Source organism: Protopterus annectens, chromosome 9.part0 (assembly GCF_019279795.1).
Source record: "Protopterus annectens isolate FY-2018-M chromosome 9.part0, PAN1.0, whole genome shotgun sequence".
In the NCBI taxonomy this organism is placed as follows: domain Eukaryota; kingdom Metazoa; phylum Chordata; order Ceratodontiformes; family Protopteridae; genus Protopterus; species Protopterus annectens.
The window spans coordinates 171,061,063-171,085,178 of NC_056743.1; the positions used below are offsets into that span (position 1 = coordinate 171,061,063).

Genomic DNA, 24,116 nt, shown 5'->3' on the forward strand with positions numbered 1-24,116 from the left:
ATGTGGTATTTAGAGGGATTTGGGACAGAATCCAGTCAGAGTGTACTGGTAGAATGATTTATATGGTATGCTGAGTTAGGACTGGTGTTTCCCAATTTATGTTCACATCCCCAAGGAGGATGATTTCATTAGGCAGTAATAGTAGTATAGTCATTGAGCTTAAGGTTTGCTACCAGTAATTCTGCGGGAGAAAAGGAAGGTATAGACAGCTTTGGGTATGTAAAAGTGAGGTTGTTGGAGAATACTATTGCAATCCCTGCTCCTTTTTTATTAGTGCGATTGAGATGTATTATATCCAGGAAGGGAGTATGTCCTAATCTAGGTTTTGTGGTTTAAGCCATGTTTCTGTAAGGGAAATAATGTCTGGGTTTTGAACAGATATCCAAGCATGAAGTTGGATAACTTTAAGTATGCTTTGAGTGTTTATAGAGTAAAAGGAGATTTATTTATTTTTTTTTTTGGTAAATTTGATAGTTATTAGGTAGTATTTAGTGTATTTTTGATTTATTTGTAGATGTTACATGGAGGATAGATAGTGATAGTATGCAGTGGGAGGGTGGGTGGTGCATGGTGATTACTGGGAGAAAAAAGATATAATAAAAGGTGTTATGGACCAGGAAGAAGGTTAAAGTTAGAGGAGGAAGTACAGGTAAGCTAGATTGTGTAGTTAGTTGGAGTGTGGTGCAGTAGCTGAAGATGTGGTAGAACCTAAGTGAGGGAGAGAGAATTAGGAAACAGAAAGGGGAGGGGTTTGATTATAGGAGGGAAACGGTGAAGAAGTATAAAGGAAATTATATGGGGGTGGTAGAGGAGCAAAGTGACCCCAAGCGTAGTAAGTTGCAAACGGAGTGCGGCTACACCTGAGGCTGAGTCTGTTCTTTATAACATAACTGCTTCAAACTTCAATTATTCTTATAACCGCAACATGGTCTCTCATCAGCTGCTGTCTGTAGTTCTGGTATATCACGTAGGATGTGCCAGTATTTCTCAATGATTTTTTTAACAATGGTAATATTTCGATTATATGTCAACATCCATCTAACTCTTAGCTGTGGTAGATCTACAGCTCTTAACTTCCTCACAAATCTAACAATACAGCATGTTATGTATTTGTAACTGTATGATGTTCAGATGCAGCCGGCTCTTTCTTTTTGCCACGCGCTGCTCTCAAGCAAAAGTCAAGTCGTAAGTGCCGGTCGGCCGCGGACCTGAGATTTTCATTCCAAATCCAGAACCAAAGTCTAAACTTTTCTTGCCTCAGACCGATGTCAGTAAAAGTTAATAACTGTATTTCTTGTGGTTTGATTTTGCCCATTATTTTGGTAGAAAATTCAATTATACCATGCCATCGAACTTACATTTACGAATACACAAAAAGCGAAAAAGGTAGGAAGGATAGGCATCTGAGGCCCAAAACTGACTAAGCCTCTTTCTAGGTCGCTCGTCTCCTGTTTCTCAGCCAGGTGTGCCCGAGCCCTTTGACGACCGCTTCTGTAGAACCACAGGCCAGAAGGATCAAAATCAAAGAAACAATTACACTCAACACAGACCTTGCTATTCCACCAGTGTTAGATATTGTGGATGATGTGTATACTGAATCCAGCCCTGACAGATACTACAGAGTCCCTGACTCTCATAAATTTCTGTATAAAAAACTATTTCTCAGGGACCCAAAGAGCATTAGACAGATGGGGAAAGAAAGTATATACTTCTGCAACTTTAGCAATGAGAGCCTTAAATTGCCAGTTTCACATGCTAAAATATCAGCAATTTTTACTGTCTCAGTTAAAACAAAAAATGCTTCCAGAATCAGATCCTCCTAATTTTAAAGAAATGCAGGATTTATTGCATGCAGCTGAACAAGTGGGATAGCATATTTTGCAATGTGGTTTTGATTCTCTAGAGGCCTCCTGCAGAGCAGCAGTTACAGGCTCTGTCATTAGAAGACATGCTTGGTTAAAAGAACATACGATCTGAAGTAGTTAACTTCAATTGATCAGCAAGGTGTAAGTTAAAGAAACTTTGCTTTTAAAAACTCTTTTTTGCGTGTTGAGTGAGTGTTGTAGGCCCTTAGTTTTTGTTTATATACCTCTTTCCTCCTTTTCTTGTGGTAATTTAGTCTTTTAATTTAACTTTTTCCCTCCTTTACTGTGCATATTTTCAAAATGCACTGAGTGTGGCCATAAGCTGTCCCCAGCGGATGGTCACACTCAGTGCTTTCTTTATGTAGGGGTAGGCCACTTGTCTTCTGGCTGCCAAGTATGTGCAGCCTTCAGCCCCCGGGCTTTGAGGGATAGGAGGAATAAGTTAATCCTGGCAGGGCTTTTGCCTGCAAATTCTTCTTCCTCCTCTCCCTCTAAGGCAGCGGTCGCGGCTGCCCTGCCTTCAGTTCCCCCTCCCCTGACTGGGACTCAGCCTCCCTCTGTGTCTCAGGGAGAGGGGGACTCTTCTTCTAGAGAGGAAGCACAAGGATAGGGAGTGGCATAAAAGCCATAAGAGGCGGGCAGAGTCTCATTCCGCTGCTCCGCCAGCTAAAGTAGCTAGCCCTCCCAGGAGGGCCTCCTGGTCTCCACCCTCTCGGCTCCGTTCCCCCCGCTTTTCCACAGAGCCAGAGGAGGAGTACTGGTCTCCCTCTAGGTCTTCGAGGCAGCCTTCCCGGCCTGCTTCGGCGACCTCTTCGAGATCCACCAGAAGCATGTCTGACGCTGATTTGGACTGGATGATGCGTCGATTCTTGCAGGCCCAGATGCAGATGGGGGTGCTCCTGCCCCCCCCGGGGGGGGAGCTTGGCCCCTTTCTTTGCCCCAATTGCTCCTTCTCCGATTCACTATCGGGTTTCGGAGTGTTTGGATCTGAGCCGTCTCGGACCCGGGGAGTCGTCTGCGCCGACAGTACCCTTGAGCGTGTCTGATCCGAGTTCTCGGGGCCGAGAGCCGAGCTTCAGAGCCGCAGGGGTGTGTGTCTTCAGTGCAGTTTCGGTCAGAGCTCGCTCCCCTTTTGGGTCCGATCACATCGGCTCCAACAGCGGTCCTTGCGTCGGAGCCGAGGGGGCTGTTCTCAGAGCCAGGGGAGAGTGGTTCGCCCTTGGCTTTTGACATAGTGGAGAGGGTTCTGTCGAGGAGTTCCAGGTCCCCGGTCCGGGCTACAGATCTACCCATCACTCCCGCGCATTTGGGCCTATCTTCCATCGTCTGGCCCCAGGGACAGCCTGCGTCGTCGCTCCAGTTGGTTCCCATAGGGGAACAGGACCCCGTTGGTGAGCCCTCCTCGGACAGTCCCTCCGAGGAGGTGCCTCACAAATGAAAGTGCAAAAGGAGGCACATGGACTCCCCTGAGTCCCTCACAGAGGACACAGACTTAGAGGAAGGGGAAGGTTCCCTGAGGTCACCCCCAGAAGACGTCTCCTTCGGAGGCATTATGGGAATGGTACGTATCAGAGGGGGGTGGTCTGCCTAAAAACCTTCCTCCGATGAGTCCGGTGTTTCTGGAAGCGTTTGACGCAGGCCCGTCTACCTCCTGGGTGTCCCCCCCTGGCTGATCCCTTGGTAGACTTGATTACTACCAGGGCTTGGAAGGAGCCGGACACCGTGGAGCCAATCCCTAAAAGACCAGACAAAATACTCAACCCCCTTCTGACAGGCGTGGAATAAAGGGTCCCCAGTAGATGCCATGGTGGTGGCGGCTGCCACTAAGACGTTGCTAGCACAGGAAAGTTCCTTGGTCCATCCTCCTGATAAGGAATCTCGGACAATGGACCGTATTGGAAAGTGGATGTTTGCTTCAGCTACCTTTTCTGTAAGGGTGCTGAACTACCTGGCACACGTCCTCAGGCTCCAGCGAGACTTGATAAAAAAATACGGTGGAGCTCCCCCAGAGTCCATGGCAGAGGAGGACAAACGGACCTTCTCTGCTCGCATGGCCACTCTAAAGTCAATTTCTAACACTTCCATGCATCTCCTCTCCCATGCCACGGAGGGAGCGGCTAGAGCTAGCAGAGCAGGGGTTGCCTTACGGTGCCACACCTGGCTTCGCCTTTGAGACTTTTCGGAACCCTTCAAGGTGTCCCTCGCGAACTCTTCCTTTGACGGTTCTATGCTATTTGGCAAAACCGTCCGCGACACGTTGCTCCAGAGCGAGGACGACGCTGTCTGCCGTCGGGATCCGCTTCTCTAATCCTCAAAGGTCCTTCTCAAGGAACCAGAGGGGACAGAAGAAGATGTGGTTCTGGAAGTACCAGCAGTCCCGTCCCGCTCTGGACCCCTCGTCCTTCAGAGGCAGAGGAGGACAAGGTGGATGCTGGCCCAGAGACAGGGGGGGGCCGAAGAATTTCGGGTGCAGAGAGCCTTTCTCAGACCGACCCGCACAACGGCCCTGAGGGCTTGCCCGGCTGTCCCTCCCTGGAGGCAGTCAGGGGACGTTTTTCGAAACACCTACAAAGTTGGGAGTCCATTACTACAGATCCTTGGGTGCTCAGAATAATATCCAGTGGTTACACTATTCCCTTTCTGCATCTTCCCCCTTTAACGAAGCGCCTTCCTGATGTCCCACCCAATCAAAGGGAGGTGGCGGCTTCAGAAATTTCAAAGTTTCTAAAAAAAATGGGCCATCCAGCACGTCCCCCCAGAGCAGTCCGGATTAGGCAATTACTCCAGGTTCTTTTTGGTGCTGAAAAAACTGGGGACTTTAGGCCAATTCTGGACCTGTCATCTCTAAACTTGTTCATTGCCAAAGAGGAATTCCGGATGGTCACTCTGCAATCTGTTCTCCCTCTCTTACAGGAGAACGACTGGATGTGCTCCATAGACCTCAAGGATGCGTACTACCATATTCTCATGGACAGATGGTCCAGGAGGTTTCTCCGCTTTTGGCTAGGAGCCAATCACTTTCAGTTCAGGGTTCTTCCGTTCGGCCTCACCACAACCCCCAGGGTGTTCAGCAAGGTCATGGCAGTTGTAGCAGCCCACCTGAGACTTCAGAAAATTCAGGTATTTCCATACCTGGACGATTGGCTCCTCACCGCCCCCACCATGCATCTGCTTTGCTCCGCCAGGGATTACTTCCTAGCCACAGCCCAGCATCTAGGCATTACTATAAATCTTCTGAAGTAGTCTCTGCATCCTGTGCAAGTTCTGGATTTTATAGGGGCCAGGATAAGTACGTGCCAAGCCAAAGCTTTTCTAACCACGGACAGGTTGAGCAGCTTATCGCTACACATAATGGCCCTTCTGCAGTCTCCAGCCCCACCTGCAGAGTTGGTCCCTAGAGCCCTGGGCTCCATGGCGGCAGCCATAAGCCTGTCGCCCTTAGCAAGATTGCATATGAGAATTCTACAGTGGACTCTTCAGGTTCAATGGTCATTCCTACTCCATCCATTGGAGTCGCCAATTCCTCTGAGCAAGGTTTGCAGGAACTCCCTTCTTTGGTGGCTCCATTCCCGAGAGCTGCAGGAGGGGAGACCATTTGTGATGCCTCAGCCCCAAGCCACGTTGACCACGGACGCTTCTCGCCTCGGGTGGGGGGGGCATTCTATGGGCAGAGTCATTCAAGGCACGTGGACTCCCTTAGAGACCGTTCTGCATATCAGTGTCCTGGAGATGAGGGCTGTGCTTCTAGCATTACAAGCCCTTCAAAACCTTCTTCCTCTGGGGACTATTGCAATTCAGACAGACAACATGGTGGTAGTCTGGTATATCAACAAACAGGGAGGCACCAGATCCTACCCTCTTTGTCGAGAGGCTATGAGAGTTTGGGAATGGGCGATTTCCACCAACCGCTTTCTGATAGCAACGCACATTCCGGGTCGGTCCAACATTTTGGTGGACAAGCTGAGTCGCTCGATCCTCACCTTACGAGTGGTCTCTAAACCCATCAGTAGCGAATCAGATCTTCCTCAGGGTCAACCTTGCTGCGATCTTTTTGCTTCTCCGTCAAACACAAAATCCAGCAAGTTTTTCGCTCTGATTCCCCATATTGGGGAGAGCCCCAGAGACGCTCTGGTGCATGCTTGGCACTTGGCCCCCCCGGTCTCCTGTATGCTTATCCTCCTCTTCCGCTGATGACAAAATATCTGCAGAAAGCTCATCTGTTGGGGAGCAAAATAATCCTCATAGCACCATTCTGGCCTCACCAGATCTGGTTCCCGTACCTGCGGTCTCAGTGTGGTTCCTCCTTGGATCTTGGATCCCATTCCGGATCTGATCTCTCATCCTGTGGGTTTACAGCCCCCAAACCTGGGCGACCTCAAGCTCACGGCTTGGTTGATCCAGTTCCACTAATCGCAAGGACTCCCTGTATCTCATCTCCCGTGAAATCTATTCTGGTAGCGGCGCATAAACCTTCTACTAGAAAGACATATACAGAAGTAAATGGAAGCGTTTTTCCATATGGGCAAAAAAGAGAGACTTAGATCTTTTTACTGCTCCCATCCCAACGGTTCTTGACTTCTTGTCCCATATCTTCGACCAAGGAGCTAGTGCTTCTACAGTCAAGGTTCAAATGGCAGCTATTTCCCATGTCCACATTGGGGATAGCCTTGGGCCCTTAGCTTCCACCAAGATATGCAAAACCTTTTTGAAGGACACCTTTCTGTTGAAACCTCCTGTCAAGAATGCGGTTCCACCTTGGGACTTAACCTTGGTTCTTCAGGCCTTGACTGGCCCACCCTTTGAACCGGAAAACTTTATCTTGGAAAACGTCCTTCCTGATTGCAATTACTTCAGCCAGGAGAGTGTCTGAGCTTCAAGCCCTTTGCATGAAACCCCCATATCTAGTCTTCCATAAGGACAGTGTGTCTCTCAGGACTAACCCTTCTTTCTTGCCCAAGGTAGCCACTGAATCCAATATCAACCAATCCATTAGTTTGCCTGTGTTTTTTCCCCAACATTCAGAACAAAGGGGAATACAGATTACACTCATTGGATGTACACAGACAATTGTGTTTCTACTTGCACAGGACGGCTACTACTATGAAATCAGATCAACTGTTTGTTTCTTTCGCTAAACCATCTTTGGGTAAGCCTATTACAAAAGATACCTTGGCCAAATGGATATCCCAATGCATCAGGCATGCTTATTTAGTCTCCGGCCAGCCTGAACCCTTGGGGGTCCATGCCCATTCTACCAGGTCTATGGCTACTTCTGCAGCATTCTGGTCGAGAGTTCCTGTAGACATGTGCTCAGCAGCTACTTGGTCCTCTTTTCATACTTTCATTTCTCATTATAAATTGGATCTGATATCCAGGAGTAGGGCATCATTTGGCTCCGCAGTGCTCCGGAATATCCTTCCTTGAGGTCCGCCCAAGGATTTAGGTAGCTGGGGACTCTGTCCCACAGGTTGCTTATCAAGTGAAGTTAACTACTTCAGATAAATAAGTTATGTACTCACCATAACGTTCCATCTGAGTAGGTAACTTCATTTGTCTGCAACCGACCCCCCTCTCCTAACCTGTTTTATGGTTAGGGTTCCTCTTTCGAGGGTTGTAGTCTGTTTCTTGTTTGGCAAACTCGATCTGAGGACTGGAGGGAGGTGGCAGGGCATTATGGGTAAGGGGGAGGGGCTGAGAGCTCGGATCTTTTAGCTTGGAAAGCTGCCGGCTCAGATGAGATACCCACAGGTTGCAGACAAATGAAGTTACCTACTCAGATGGAACGTTATGGTGAGTACATAACTTCTTTTTACCAGATCATGTTAAAGCAAAATTATTGGATGCACCTTTGCAGCAGGATGTGTTATTTGGAGTTAAGGCAGAAGAGGTATTAAAGAAAATGGAGGATAAGGCAAAATCTATACAAATGGTGAAGGATTTCTTACAGGTTCAGCCTCCTTGATTTAGCAGAAACTGGCCAACTAAGAATTGGTCCTTTCCAAATACAGACAGACCTCAAAGGGGAATATACAGACGTCAAAGAGATAGAAGTCAAACACAAGGTCCTTACAGGCCTCGACAATGAGTTGCATCAGGCCAGAAAGAAGGGGAAGACAGGCCCCAACAATATAAAAAGCAGCTCCAATGACTTCCCACTACAGCTGCCAAACAAATCCCTCTTGGCAGCCCCCTTGGGAGGAAAACTGGCACTCTTATACCACAATTGGCAAATGATCACCAAAGACAAATGGGTTCTCAACATTGTATTTCAAGGTTACAGGTTCCACTTTCACACACTGCCAAGGTTAAAAGGAATGCCAAATCTGCCACCAAATCAATGGGCAGAGGCTCAAAAACAAATTACAACACTCATGGATATGAGAGCTATTCAAAAGGTACCATCACTGGAGCAAGGACAAGGATTTTACTCAAGATTCTTTCTGGTACCCAGAAAGGACAAAGCCTGGAAGGCCCATTCTGGATCTTTCGTCTCTAAATACTTACCTGGATGTTCCGAAATTCAAAATGTTGATACTACAGCAGCTTCTTCCCATGCTGGGCAAGAAAGCTTGGCTCGTGACTTTGGACATCAAGGAGGCATACCTGCATGTCCTTATCAGACAAAACTGCAGAAGATACCTGAGATTCATAGCTGGTTCAATGCACTACCAATTCTCTGCACTGCCCTTTGGCTTATCTACTATGCCCAGGGTCTTCACAAAATGCCTGGCACCAGTAATTGCATTTTGCAGACAGAAAGGAATTCAAATTTATCCATACCTGGACGACTGTCTGATTCATGCAGAGAGCAAGGACATTCTTCTAAAGCATCTGGCGGTTGTAGAAAAGTTATTAAGTTGCCTGGGGTACACAGTAAATGAAAAGAAATCAAAACTAGTGCCCTCACAAGAGATTATATTCCTGGGTGCCAGCTTGAACACAGTGGCCCAGATGGCTTATCTCATGCCAGTCAAGCAAGGACAACTGATTCAATACTTTCAATTGATGGCAACAAAGACCCAACTCCCTGCAAGAGAAATTCTGCAGGCCTTGGGTTACATGGCATCCTGCATACTACTAATTCCATATGCCAGACTGCATATGAGGAAACTACAATGGTGCCTAAAGAATGTATGGTCTCAACACTGTCAAAGTTTGGAAACAGTTATACCACTAATCCCTTGCCTTCAACAGGAGTTTCAATGGTGGGCTCAAGCTTGTCACCTCAACAAGGGGACAGCCTTTTACACAACCCACAGCCAGGCAAATACTGACAACAGATGCATCGGATTACGCCTGGGGAGCACACATGGCAGGCAAATGTATTCAGGGCATGTGGCCCGCAGAACAAAGGCATCTTCACATCAATCAAAAAGAGATGCTAGCTGTACAAAATGCCCTTATAGCTTTCAAGGACCTGCTGCATCCTGGACAACTACTACTAAAGACAGACAACACCACAGTTATGTGGTACATAAACAAGCAAGGGGGCACTCACTCCTACCCCCTATGCAGACAAGCCATGACCTTGTGGAACACAGCTATAAACCTTCAAGTTCATCTGCAAGCACAATTCCTGCCAGGAGAGAAAAACACACTGGCAGACGACTTAAGCAGAAACATTATGGACCCCCACGAATGGGAATTGAATCCACAAATATTCAGAATGATAACACAGAAATGGTGGAGCCCGGACATAGATCTGTTTGCATCCCCAATAAACTGCCAGCTACAAAAATTCTGCACAAGGAGTTACCATCCACAAGCATGGAAAGTGGATGCCCTCTCATTCAGCTGGGAGAACCTACAAGTATACGCTTTCCCACCACTACCTCTTCTGCCAAAGGTACTCGTAAAAGCCAGGCAAGAAGAGCCAAAAATTATCCTGATTGCAGCAGACTGGCCATGCCAGCACTGGTACCCAATCTTAAGGAGCTTAGCACAAGAACCACCCTGGATTTTGCATCAAATCCCACATCTGCTGACTCAGCACAACAATCAAATACTACACAGCCAGCTAAAGACCTTAAACCTAGCTGCATGGAAGATTCCTCAGTCAAGCAAGCAATGCCTCTCTCCAAAGCTGTTATGGATGTCATTCTGGAGGCCAGAAGGCCTAGTACCAGGAAAGCCTGTTTGGATAAATGGAAGAGATTCTGTGCCTGGAACCAAGCTCACAGCCTTGACCCTCTTGTCCCAAACATTCCTCAGATACTACAATACTTAACTGAGATGCTGGACAAAGGCCTCTCCTCCTCATCCATCAATATCCACGACTCTGCCATCTCTGCTCATTACAACACGGATACACCAATTTTCTCTAATCCTCTGTAAAACAGTACCTCAGAGGGGCTAAAAACATAAGACCGCCCCTGTAGAGCACCTACCCCAACCTGGGACCTCAACTTTGTTTTGGAAAAGCTAACTTTACCTCCTTTTGAGCCAGCCAACACAGCAGAATTAAAATATATCTCTTGGAAAACTGCTCTGCTCCTGGCAATAACATCAGCATGAAGAGTTTCAGAATTACAGGCACTAATGGCAGTGGAACCTTTCCTCATTTTCCACTAGGACAGGGTGTCTTTAAGAACTAACCCTACGTTTATGCCAAAGATAGTATCCAGTGTGGTTCTAAACCAAACTGTTCACCTGCCAACTTTTTATCCTAAACCTCAGAATAAAGGGGAGAGACTACTGCACTCTTTGGACATTCACAGGCAGTTACGCTTCTACTTGGACAAAACCAAAGCTTTCAGAAAATCTGAGCAATTATTGGTAGCATATGCTGCAGGAGCACAGGGAAAAGCCATTTCAAAACAGACTATTTCAAAATGGATAGGACATTGTATACATTTGTGCTACACATTCCATGGAAAACCTGTACCTAGCAGCATTAGATCTCACTCCACCAGGGCAACAGCCACTTCATCTGCCTACCTCAGGGGAGTACCTACCAAGGATATTTTGGAAGCAGCAACATGGAGTTCTGTGCACACCTTCACCAAGCATTACCATCTGCCGCTATATTCTAAATCCAGAGCTGGCTTCGCCACTGCAGTGCTGCAGGGCCTTAGAGCCACTCCTAATGCCTTATAGAACCAGCCACCCTACCTCAGCTTTGGGATTCTACCAAAGTGTAATGACTGCAGCAGTGTAGCACGATGAACATAATACAGTTTTGTACCTACCATAAATGTAGATGTTCGAGTGTATACACTGCTGCAGTTCAGGTTACCCTCCCTCCTTCCCCTCTTACTGGCTGGTACGTACCTATGTCTTCTACCCTTACTACCTATGGGGAGTATTTGCTGGTAGCTGTAAGTTGTTTTTTGCTTTTCTTATGTATGTTTTATTAGCAATTGGAATTGCCTACGTATTTACAGGCACCTGACATCTGGTGCAAGAAAAACTGAAGAAAATGGCATCTGCTGCATCTTGTATACCCCTGTCGCACTGATGTCAGGGAGGAGGCGACAGCAACCGACACCGGACCAAGACTTTGGAACTCAGGCCGACTGGGGAACCGCCTGACGGCAGGATAACCCAAGTGTAATGACTGCAGCAGTGTATACACTCGAACATCTACATTTATGGTAGGTACAAAACTGTACTTTCTCATCAGTATTCAGCCTTGCAACTCTATAAAGTTGATTCCTAACTATGTTTTCAAATATAAACTGCACTTGCATACTGTCACAATGGAAATATGCATTTTTCTTAGCTGGTTTTCTATATAAACCAAGTATTTAAAATATTGTTGACACTTATGTCCAAAAAGTCAATACTCTCAGTTGATAGTTTTTTTTAAATGTAGAAAGGAACATGTGGCGGATAAATTGTTACAAAAAATGCAGATCAACACTACCTCTCCATATTAAAACAAATCATCCATGGATCTACGGTAAAAATAACATTCCCCACTAAACCATTATCTGTGGATAGAATAAAATTCCATTCCCGTATAAGCATAACAGCATCTCCACTCAGACCTGTAGTATCTGCTATAGTGTGGGTAACTGAACCCACATCAAAGTTTTTAGAAAGCCAAATAAGAGTGGGCTTTGAAAAGACTGGGACAGTCATTAAGGATACAAATGATTTTTTGAAGCAGCTATATGAGTGGCCTAAGAATGTGAATTTTACTGATTCTATGTTTGTAACTTTTTAGATGTGGCTTCATTGTTCACTGTGATACCTAATGGCACTGGAGTTTCCTACATGAAAGAATATTTGTTAGATTTTACTTAATACCCACAACAGTATATTAATCTGCTGTGTGACTTATTACATATGTTTTTGTTGAATAATATATTTTTATTTCATGAACAACTTTGTCCAAAAGAGAGGAGTAGCAATGGGCACCCCCATTGCTAACAGCTATGCAAATATTGTTATATTTATATGGGAACAGAATTGTATTCTATCCACAGATAATGGTTTAGCGAGGAATGTTATTTTTTTACCGTAGATTCGTGGATTTGTTTTTAATATGGAGAGGTGGTGGTCATAGTTTTAATGTGTTTTATGAATATCTGTCCTTCACATGTTCCTTTTTACATTTAAAAAATATCAACTGAGAGTAATGATTTTTTGGACACAAGTGTTCAGAGACATCAACAATATTTTAAATATTCGTTTGTATAGAAAACCAACTAAGAGAAATGCATATTTACATCGTGACAATATGCACCTGCAGTTTGTTTGACAGCATCGTTAGGCATCAACTTTATAGAGTTGCAAGGCTGAACACTATTGATGAGAACATGCATTTGAAACTGCATAACACTGCTGTACAGTTTGTTAGTAGAGGTTATAGTAATCAGAAAGTACTAGAGATTTGTGACTATGTTAAGAGCTGTAGATCTACCACAGCTAAGCCACTGTTCTCTGAAGCTAGCCAAGAGGTACTAGGGAATAACTGTCCACATGGTAAAGTTAGATGCATATTAACATATAATCAAAATACTGCCAGTGTTAAGAAAATCATTGAGAAATACTAGCCATCCTATGTCATATACCAAAACTACAGATGGCAGCCGATGAGAGACCATGCTTCGGTTATAAGAATAATTGAAGCTTGAAGCAGTTATGTTATAAAGAGCAGACACATATATCTAGGAAGACTCGACCAATTAAGAATGGCACCTCTGAATGTGGCAGATGTACTTTCTGTAGTTTCATTTGTTGTGATAAATACTTTACTCATCCTGTTTCTAACAAGACCTTTAGACTTAATGCATATGGTAATTGTGAAGCTAGGAATGTTGTCTATCTGGCTAGATGTGTTGCATATCAAGCATTTTATGTGGGTAAAATGAACCAGAGGTTAAAAGCGTATCTGCAACCCACCTGTCTGAGATTCAAAGAGAAATAGTTACAAATGCTATATAATAAACACATTAAAGACTATGGCTCTGGACATAGTTTAAGTTTTCAGTTTTAAGAGTAGTTGACAATAATATACTTGGGGTAATATAAATGATTTTACTGAAAAGGAAGAATTTAATTGGATTTTACACTTAGGGGCTCATATTTTGCCAGGTTTGAATGGCTATGTATCTTTAAAGCCTTTATTGAAAGAGAAACATAAACAAGCCTAGTTATTTTCATGTGACCCACTTTGATATTATATAAATGGTGGATGATATTCTTTGTATTTTTTGTTTGATAGTCCTGAAGAAGCCTTGTTTAAGGCGAAAGTTTTTACTAGCAGTTTTAAAAGTTGTTTGAGTCTAATAAACCTCTTCATTTTCCAGCTGGTCGTGGTTCCATTGACTTCTGTTTTACTTTTTTGTTTTTATTTTTGTAGTCGCTCTATTTACTTGTGTGCTGGGTGTATTTTTCTGCCTCTAGGATAGCAGGTACACGCACAGTATTTCCAGATGCAGTTCTCTGCATCAAGTATAATTTCCCTTAAGAGCATACAGAGACCACAGTCAGTCCTGGGCTGGTTTCTCCCTCTTTCTCCAGATTCCCAATAAGACTCCCCACTGGCACAGCTGTAGAGTTGAGATCTCAGCTGAGTGGCCAAGCCAAGACTTCCAGTACCCTCTCTGTCCAACCAGTGCTTTGTGTCCCTGCCCAAGTAGCTGACACACACCCACATTTTGAGGTTTGATTTACACACACACACACCTGGGAAACTCTGGCAAAGGTTTTCTAACTATGCCTCCTTTTGCCCATACTGTAAGTTAGTTATCACTACCACCAGCTAACTCCTTATCAGCTACTTTAAGGCGTTTAACAAAGGGTGCCCAGTCTTACTGTGTAATATTAATATAATTGGTAGTTTGACCAAGAGCAAGGCTATTAGGAGTGGCCCACAGTGTCATCAAGTAAGTATGCAAGTTTTAAGTATGTCTCGCAAAGATCAGCCACAATGAAAGGTTTAAATATATTTAATAATAAAAGAACAAAAAATACTCTGTATATATTCACAGTGACATCAGAGTTCAAAATCACAGGGAAAATTTAAAACAACATTGCAGGACAGTCTCAAATAAATAAAGAAAAACATCTAAACTATGCTTCATTGTATTCCTGACTGAATCTAAGGGAATTACTATACCCTAGTTAACTTAAGAGCAAGGGAGAAGTGGAGAATAGTTCTTCTAAATGTTGTCAGGTCCAAGACAGAATATAGAATGCTGTCTCTCAAATATTACTGCTGGGACAACTTGCAGAATGATATAATTTCGTGTCATCTGACTCTATCCCAGGTGAAACCCCCACTGCTGGAAGCTAGCCGTATTTAGCACCTACCTGTGAAAATACACAGGCCTCAGATATTTGGCAGATGCAAGTCATAAAACAATCCCATTCCTTCACATTTCAAAAGTAGCAATTATTTTACCTTAAAGACAATACAGAAGACTCCCTAGTACAGACATTCTGTCTCTAGCTGCCATAAAGTATTTTAATTTCAGCTATTTTTCTGAAGTTAACCTCCTATAGTCCAATTTCCACTGTTAAAATATATTCATTTAAAGAGTTACAGTAGTGCATGTACATCTCTGTTCTCTTCCAGTAGGGCACACTGTGGATACATCTCAAGCACTTTGCAAAAAAATTTTTCAACACACGCATGTACAGACAAGTTTAATATACACATAACATACAGTTCTAATTCAGTTGTAACATAAGCATCTTATATGAATCATGTTGATATTCACAAATGACATACTATTTACAAAATTCCAGGTAGCTGTGCTGGTAGTATCTCCCTTTGTCACAATATAATATGCTAGTGTGCACCCATGCACAAGCTTTTACATATATGCATGTGTGTGCATACACACTTCATTAGGAGTCACAAGGAAAAAAATTAGTACCTTCATCTTTAAGACTTCAAAAATGAAAACCATGCATACATAGGAAAAGGATAGTAAAAACTCATTTTGAAGCATTCAAAATGCTTTTTAAATTTTAAAAAGTTTCTATATTTTTTTTTTGTTTTGGACCATGTTGAAATTGCCACTTTTAAAGATGACATGGACAATTTGGGAAGCAGTGTTTCTCTGGCAACTCCAGACTGTAAGTTAATGTGTCTCCTGGTCTTAATGAATACAATAAATGTTAACATATCTCTCAACTGTTAATCATTATGAAGAATATTCATTTTGAGTCTTAAAAATTGTATATTAATTCCTATTTTACATTGAAAGCCTTTGGCATACATTCATTAAGAGCTGTATCAAATATTCTTGGTATGTAGTACTGAATAACATTAAGTCCCAGCAGTTCATCAGAAAAATGTTTTCCAAGTGTGAATAAATAGTTAATCGTGCTGTGGGCTTCTTAGATGAAGTTATCAACTGTTCCATGTTTTGCTTGTGCTCCACAATATGGAAGATGGTGATCCACATCATACAAATGGAAGTTTGAGAGCTATGGATATTCACTATTTTTTAAGTCTGGCAGGACATGAGTTATGCATGAGTTTGGTGTGCTTGTGATAATTTTAGGTAATGTCATTTTACTTTTATCACTAGTTAAAATGGTTGTATGCATGATTTTTATTTATGAAAATGTTTATTTATTAAAATATGAAAATACAAGTACTCTTTGTTCCTTGTGATTAATTTTGGTGTGCTGTTTTGGTGTTTTTCTATGCTCCAGGTGTTGAATGAGTGATTTTTTTAAAATTGGATTTGTATTTGTTTGGGCTAGTATGTACAGTCACAAGATTTATTTAATGTAGCTCTTGTATTTGTTAACAGGGGTAGAACACTAATATATATGTGAATTGTTTTCAGGCTCAGCCTGGGTATGAAGTTAAAAAAGTTGTAAACATGTATAATGGAACAATTCTACAGAATAATGTAATCTCAGTGACATTTAACAAAGGAAAAGCTGTACAACATTGGAGTCACATAATCTACAAGAAAACAGAGAGCTCTATAGAGGTTTGTGTTTGTCCCAAGTTAATATGAATGGGGTATTCAGAAAATGTAGTTTTGTGTGTTTTATTAAAGCTAAAAATGTTAAAAAAAATGTGATATGGGTTCATATGGAGATAAGAAGCAACTGTATAAAAGATCAGATGCTTGTAACACAAATGTTTGAAATGTATTTTCAAGAAACTGTAATTTATAATAGGGGGCAACAATACCTTTTTATCATAATGGCCACACTGTCCATGTTATCTTGGAATGTAAATGGCTTACGGGTATAGACAAAAAGGAAAGAGTATTGAATGAATTACATTAAGAAATGCAGAGTGCAAATAACAGTGCTGCAGAAAACACATTTAGAAAGAAACAAGCATGTGTGTTCGACAGCGAAGATAACAGAATGGGTATTCAGCAGAATATCAGGAAAAAGGGAGAAATTATAGTAATTGCTAGAGGGATTCCAGTAGCGTAAAGAGGAAAAAAGGCAATAATGGTAGATTTGTGGTAATAAGAGGCTATTGGCAAGGGCAGAGGATTACTCTGATACGTATTTATATTCCTTCAAAAACGTCTATTATGGAGCTTAAGAAATTTTTGGGAGAACTTGGTTTGCAATATTGAATGTGTGTCAGGGGACCTAGAATGAAAATATAACAAAAGAAAGTAGATTTCTGAAGAAATGTATAAAAATATTTGGTATGGAAGAATTCAGGAGTATGAACTCTGTCAGACTTTACATATTATTCTGCAAGGTAGAAAAACTGGCCTAGATGAGACAAATTATATTTCGCAGTAATGTGCATTTAATTGAACGATTCTACACATCCAATAATGTTTTCAGCTCGTGCATCAGTAGAAACTAAGACAAAAATGCAGGGTAGTGAAGTAAAAAAAATGAGACACTGGGAATGAGTGGTTGAAATTATTTGAGAGTTAGGGAGTGAGATAAAATGAAATGAAGTGTAAAAAGGGTAGAAATAAGATGAAAAAACATATGGTTTAATAATATCAATTACTTGGCGGGGCTGACAAAGGTTCAAGTATTTCACAATAAGGAGGATCTCACAGAAAAAGAAGATATAAATGCAGATTACCAAAGAGAAACTAAGGGAGTAGCTGGATGATCATAATTTTAGAAATATTGCTGTTAAGCAACTATTTTTGATAACTCCGAAGTTCAGAAACTTATAGCTCAACAGCTTGGGCAACAGAAGGTAGAAAGGATTATCAGCAAATTTAGGGAGCCCATAACAAGAAAAATAACCAGATATCCTGTGGAGATATTAAAGATATTTTGGAAGTTTTATGGAAATTGGTATACAACTGAGAAATGTGGAAGTCATGAAAGAGCACAAATAGAAACATGTGGAAGACTTATGTATGCCAAGGTTCGAGGTAGATGAGGCTCAACAACCAATTGTTAAGGTAGGAGGAGATGAGACAAACACTGTGATATTCTTTCAATCTTCAGGAAAATTTCCTGGAAGAAATGATATTCCTGTGAAAGTTTGGAGGGAAGAAGAAAAAAGATCTGGAAGTTTTATATATATATATATATATATATATATATATATATATATATACACACACACACACACACACACACACACACACACACACACACACACACAGTATTCTAAAAGGAGGAGGAAGTATAAAAAATTTGAAAGAACGCTGTGGTGGCCGTGTTACCCAAGAATGGTAAAGACCCTTCATGCCCTGCTTCATATAACCCATTTTAACTTTTAAACAATTATTATAAAATGATTGTCAATACTAGATAAAAAAAATGGCAAAGTGTTGCCAAAATTGGTCGATATCGATCAGTGTGGTTTTGTGGCGGGGAGGCAAACATTTGACAACATAAATAGAGCTGTGATGATCCCGAGGGAAGCAGAATGTAAGAAAATACTGCTGCTGTTGTCTGGTCTTGATGCAAAGAAAGCATTTGAGAGAGTAAGCTGGGATTTTGAGTAGGGCAATGGAAGTATCTGCATATTCCGATACAATAATAAGGTTAATTAGGAGTATATATGAAGGATTGGATGCAAGAATTGAAGTCAGAGGGTTCCTCTCAGATAAGTTGTGTAAACAGGGGAAACGGGCAGCGGCATCCTTTTTCCCCATTATTTGCTTTATATTTAGAGACATTTGCAAAGGATTCAGAAATGCAAGGGTGTACTTGGTATGTATGTGATCAGTCCAGAAAAGTGTTTTGGAACATTTTGAGACAGTTAATGTCTTTTTGGATATAAAGTTAATGAGGATAAAATAGTAGTCTATAGCCATAAATGATGTACCCACAAACAAATTAGTTCAGCAGTACCCATATTTCTGGGGACACATTAAGATGAGGTATTTAGGAGTATGGATTAAAAAGGCAGCTTAGAAGGACATGGGGAAGAGACTAAACAAAAAAATACAAAAACTGAAGATCTGGAAGCTCTTGTATATGAGTTGGAGTAGCAAGATGCAATTAGTGGAAACGTTTTTAGTCCATTTAGTTTTATACACATCAGGCATATTTTTATCAACCAGAGGAGAAGTTTTGGACAGTAATAAATGGTTGAAGGAATTTATCTGGGAGAGGAAGGGGGCATGAGTTAAGTGGGATAAGTTAATCCTTCCAGTCGAAAAAGATGGTTTAAGATGACCTGATTTGAAGGGATATTTTAGAGCTATGCAATTAAAGCTCACATACATATAACATAAGCAGAAGGTTGTAATCTGTAATGGAAAGGGGTGATGGTGAAGTGGGGGGGGGGTTCAAGAAAGAGTGGGATTTTGGATGCAGTTCTCTATGGAGATTAATAACCATATAAAATGTATTCATTGAAGTAGCAGAAAATATTCTAAGAACTAAGCCAGCACAAGACTGGAGAAAGTTGATTTTTGCCAGTAGGGATGACTGCAAGTAGGGGTAAAAGAAAGTAGACAATAAGGGACTGAATTTACTGGAGAAAACTGGTGAATGAACTTAAGTATTAGGAGCAAATAAGAAGGGGAAAGGCAATAGAGTGGGATGAAGGGGAAAGGCAATAGAGTGGGATGAAGCCAAGAAGACTTTTGTACTGCAGGCAAGAGATTGCCTTCCCTATCCGAGATTGATATCAGAGTGCAGGTAAAGGGATAGGGGAATTTAATTGAAAGACCTGCTGTGATGTAGTTTTTAGTCAAATCTAAGTTGCTGTTGTAAAAGGGATAGTTATTAGAGAATATAAAATATTGCATGATGACTATGAAAATCTGTCAGCGGAGGTTAAAAAAAAGATTAGGGAGACTGGAAAAACAGTTTACAAGAGAACGAGTCAAGTATGCAACAAAGTTCAGAAGGTTTAGGATTTTTGCTTGGAATTATTGGCATAGGTATTTTTATACCCCAAGCAGTCTTTAAAGAATTCTTCCTGATGTAGATACAAACTAAAACCAAGTGAACCTCTGCAACCAGTGCATAGAAAAGCCAGTAGTGCAATACAAAACTCACACAAACCTGAAAATGCAACTCTGGCTACAGAAGTAACTGAGAGTCAGTCTAAGCTTATGTACATCTGTGGCTGAATGTGCTTCTCTCCAGCTGTACACCAAACAAGTCACATCAGAAAGAAAAACCAGGGGAGAAGGAATTCTTCACACTTCGGATGTACAGAGACAACTCATATTCTACACTGCCAGAACAGAGTCTTTTGGAATTCTAATCAGCTGTTCATTTCCTTTAAGGATTTTTTCAAACAGCTCAATGGAGTATTCCATGCGCTATGTACATAGCACATGTGAGAGGTGTGATGGTAAGAGGGAACTGGGAACACGTTTTTGTAGGATTGTAGTGAGTGGGCATGTTTTAAAAGTTCCCTACAGAGTACTTTTTCAGAAGTAATGGGTGAGAAAACGGCTGTAACTAAGGAAATGAGTTTTTGATTTTTTTGCTGGGGCACAGGATTCGAATTGCCTAGACATAGTGTGGACTTAAGTTTAAATCTGTTGGCTGCCCAAAAAAAAAATTGGTAGAAAGTGGAAGTGAAAGTCTAAACTAATTGTATTTTACTTGAATGTTGTAACAGATGAACTGGAAGGGGGACCTTTAGAAAAGGGAAGGAACAAACTAAATTTGAAATGCATGGAAATTGTGGGAATGATGCATGCCAAATAATTTTCAGGAGTGAGGTGTAAAGGGAAGGCAGGAATTTAGCTATTTATGTAATGTTGGACTGATAGTTGCAAAGAAAGAAAATACGTGATGTATAATGTATGTAAATGGAAAAACATGGTAATACTGTTTGTTTTGTTTTCTGTTAGTTTATTTGCCTCTGTCTTAAATTAATTTTATAAAGGTGCTTGAGGGGAAGAAATGAAGAAGAGAGCTCATGTAAAGTTCCAATAAGTGATCGAGAACAGAGCATGTTTGTACTGTGTAACATTTTCTTTGAAGCATTTGCACATCCTGTAATGAGTCAGTATTGACAAGTATGCGGCACAGTCCTTTTAGCGGAGTCCTCCATTCTACAGTAGGTAAGTCAGTCCACACCCTTTAGTTTTTACCAGATCAAAATTTTAAACTCGTTTAACTTCCTTCAAAGCAAAGCTACTTAGATTGCCAGAACCTTCTTAGCCCAAGTAGCTCTTGGAAGGAAGCAACAATCTAGTTAGTACTTCATGTCTACTAATGTGCGAGTGTGAAAAAGTTCCACTTGCATAGCTCTGCTACATTTCTACTGGAAAGGAAGTTCTGCATAGCTTGTCACATTTAAGATGGTTGCTGCATCTTTAATGACAGTTGCAGGTTTTTAATGCAGCTCTTCACAGCATGTACATCTCTGTGTATGTAGTGTATGTATGTTTGCTTGTTTACATAAATACACACACATAAATGTTTGTGTGTATATATATATATATATATGTGTATATATATATATATATATATATATATATGTGTGTGTATCTATATATTTTTATATGTATATATATTTATAAATATCGATGTATATTTATAAAATACATATATATATATATATGTATATATATATATATATATATATATATATATGCAGCTATATTCATATGTGCACATATGCTGCATTTATGTAGCGTTGTCTCACAGCAAGAGGTTCTCCCGTTCGATTCTCAGATGGAGTGCCTTCTGTGTGGAGTCTGCATGTCCTCCCCGCGGTTGAGTGGCGTTTGAAAGACGTGCGTGAATGGGCGTGCCTTCGTTGAAGGTTGGGTGTCGGGCTGGCACCTCGGCACCATAAAAAAAAATCAACTGGCAATCATTAGTGGACTGGTGTTCTGCTGTGGCGACCCCTAACCGGGAAAAGCCGAAAGAAAAACAACATATGCTGCATTTATATTTATGCACGTGCACGCACACACTCAAGTACTTTTGAGTATGTATACATATGCATAAAAAAGTGCTAAAAATGGCACTTAGTCTTGTCAAAATTTACTCTACTTACAAAAAAAAAAACATAAACCATGATCAGAATTGAACATCAGCTTCTTTTAATGGCTATAACATTTACTGAAACATAAAATATTTTTGTTTTAAAGATGGTAAGAATCACTAGTTAGATAATGGATTAATTGGTAATCAACTGTAAATAATTCAGCAAAAATAATAATTATAATTCTTTTCCAATTTGTCGTACCCCACCCAACCCACATACACACCTCTTCCTAAAAAAAACTAATAACACTGGAGCTTATAACTTCCTGGAAAAAGTTATTTCCATAAGTAGAATCATCAATGTCACATGAACATCCCTGCCAAGAGTATGTAATAGCAGGCTTTTATTTGCATTTCAAAGTGCTGGAGGAATTTTAAAAGTTCAATTTTTTTTTTATCGAAGGTAACTGGGGAAAACATTATTTAATGGAGATCATACACAAAAAGATGAGCTCTTCTTTGAAATACAAGTTTTTGAATACTATGATAAATTCAGAAGGCTGAATACTTCAAATACCTTGGTTCTCATACTGAAGTTTGTTTAAAATAAAATTAATTATACCATCTTTCCATTGACTTTTGTATCCTGTATTGTCTCCCCAACTGCCTCAGCTTATGGGTCATCTGCCCTGCTGGCACACCTGAGGCAGCATCCTCTCCACTATTGAGCTTTCTCCAGCACTCCTTCCTCTCTTCTGCCATATAATACCCCTAGATCTCATTTGCCACCATCCACAGCAGACGTGGGCCTTTAGCAGTCTGTTCGTCATCAGGTAATTAACTTATTTAGGATTGTTTTATTGATTGTAGTCAGAAAACTTTTTTTACTTCTCCATTTTCACAAAAAAAGCTTGTGTGTGTTTTGTTGTATCCTCTTCATTGTAAACTGCATAATTAAACTTCTGAATAAGACAGAAGCATGGCTTTTTGGATGGCCCCTGGCACAAGATGCTGTAGATGTCACAGCCTAAAAGTTGAGAAGATCTTACTTGTCTGCTATCAGAAAACTACTTAGTAACAGCCGCAAAGTCTGTATTACAACAATATTGCTTGTATATGAGATTAAATTCATTTTTATCTAGTCTGTAATGGTGATTGGTCTTATAGAAGTAATTTGAGTCTTGTACTGATGACTTAAATATGTGCAGTTTCATTTTATTTAACTGAGCTAGCCCACTGAATGCAAGTGTTCTTTTTCAGGAGTGATTGGGGACCACTGTGTGGTTAACTGACTTGTTCAGCATTTGGGAGGGGTGCGGGAATTAAACCATGGACAACAAGAGCAGCTCATTAACTGTTTTAAAGCATTTATTCCCAGCTGTAATTTGACAGACTAACAATAATATTTGGCTTGCTAAATAATAAATGATTGGTAATAATTGTCACAGCTGATTGATTACTTAACTCATTTTTCAAAATAGCATGAAACTTGTGTGTTGCTTTTATGTGAGTTCCCTGTAGTGATTTAAAATAAAGTGCAACAGATGAGTGTAGTGTGATTTTTAATCTTTCAGGTAATTTAAGAATTTACTTATTGATTTTTTTTTTCAGGTTGTTCTCCAGGAAGGCATGGAGGGTGTACAGTCTTATTTTGCAAAGAATAAATGCAGGTTACCTCTGAACCCTAGTCTGGTAGCAAAGGAACTGAACACTAAGGTACTAGGCACAACAACTTGTACTGAAAATTGTGATTATATGTATTTTTATCTCATGATTTTTCCATGGCTTTTTTTTTATTCCTGTGCTACCCATCATCCCTTTGGTCATTACTTTCATTATTTTTTCTTATAACAGGCCTACTGGCAGGTAAATTGAATGTATTTGGTCCATCTCTGAAATTCAGTGTATTTTCTGTTTAATCCTAAACTTGTTTTGTTCACAGGTAATAGAACAAGTTTTAATGACAGATTTTCTTCACCACTGAGTTTTGGGTAAGAGAAGTCCACCAAAGTAGAATACATCTATTACTTTTTGTTTTAACCTTAAATTACAAAATGTAACATTGGGGAACCTTCTTGATTGGTCCCGTTGTTGAGTTGGGTTTGTCTTTTCCATAGATAAGGATTTGTAATTTTTTTTTTCTGGAGGTTCTGATACTTGGTAATATATTTTGGATATGTAAACTAGACATTCCTCCCCTGCTCTATATTTTTATTTTCAGTTCAGTCAGTTCTGGTTTCCATTCCTCGCATCACCAGTAATGTCTTTCTCTTCACTTAGTGGGTGTATTGGAGATTTGTCTTGAGGTATTGTTTGGAGAATTGCATGGGCCTTTTGCTTCTTGGAAAAGATCAGTGACATGTCAGGTCTCCCAGGGATTACAGCCATCCTGAACTAACTTGACTTAATTTCCACTTTGCTCCTTACTCTTTCTAAATAGAATTTAAGGCCTGGTGAGAGGTACACTCTGGCTCCCCA

At 41.0% G+C, this 24,116-nt stretch overlaps 1 protein-coding gene across 1 annotated transcript in view; it reads left to right on the forward strand.

Moving 5' to 3' along the window:
- PIK3C2A (phosphatidylinositol-4-phosphate 3-kinase catalytic subunit type 2 alpha) overlaps positions 1–24,116 on the forward strand; it is a gene marked incomplete in the record, with an annotated part of 1,553,204 nt that overhangs the window by 952,245 nt on the left and 576,843 nt on the right. Inside the window, 1 exon segment of the mRNA XM_044082088.1 lies at positions 23,250–23,354. Coding sequence (XP_043938023.1) covers positions 23,250–23,354 — 105 coding nt within the window.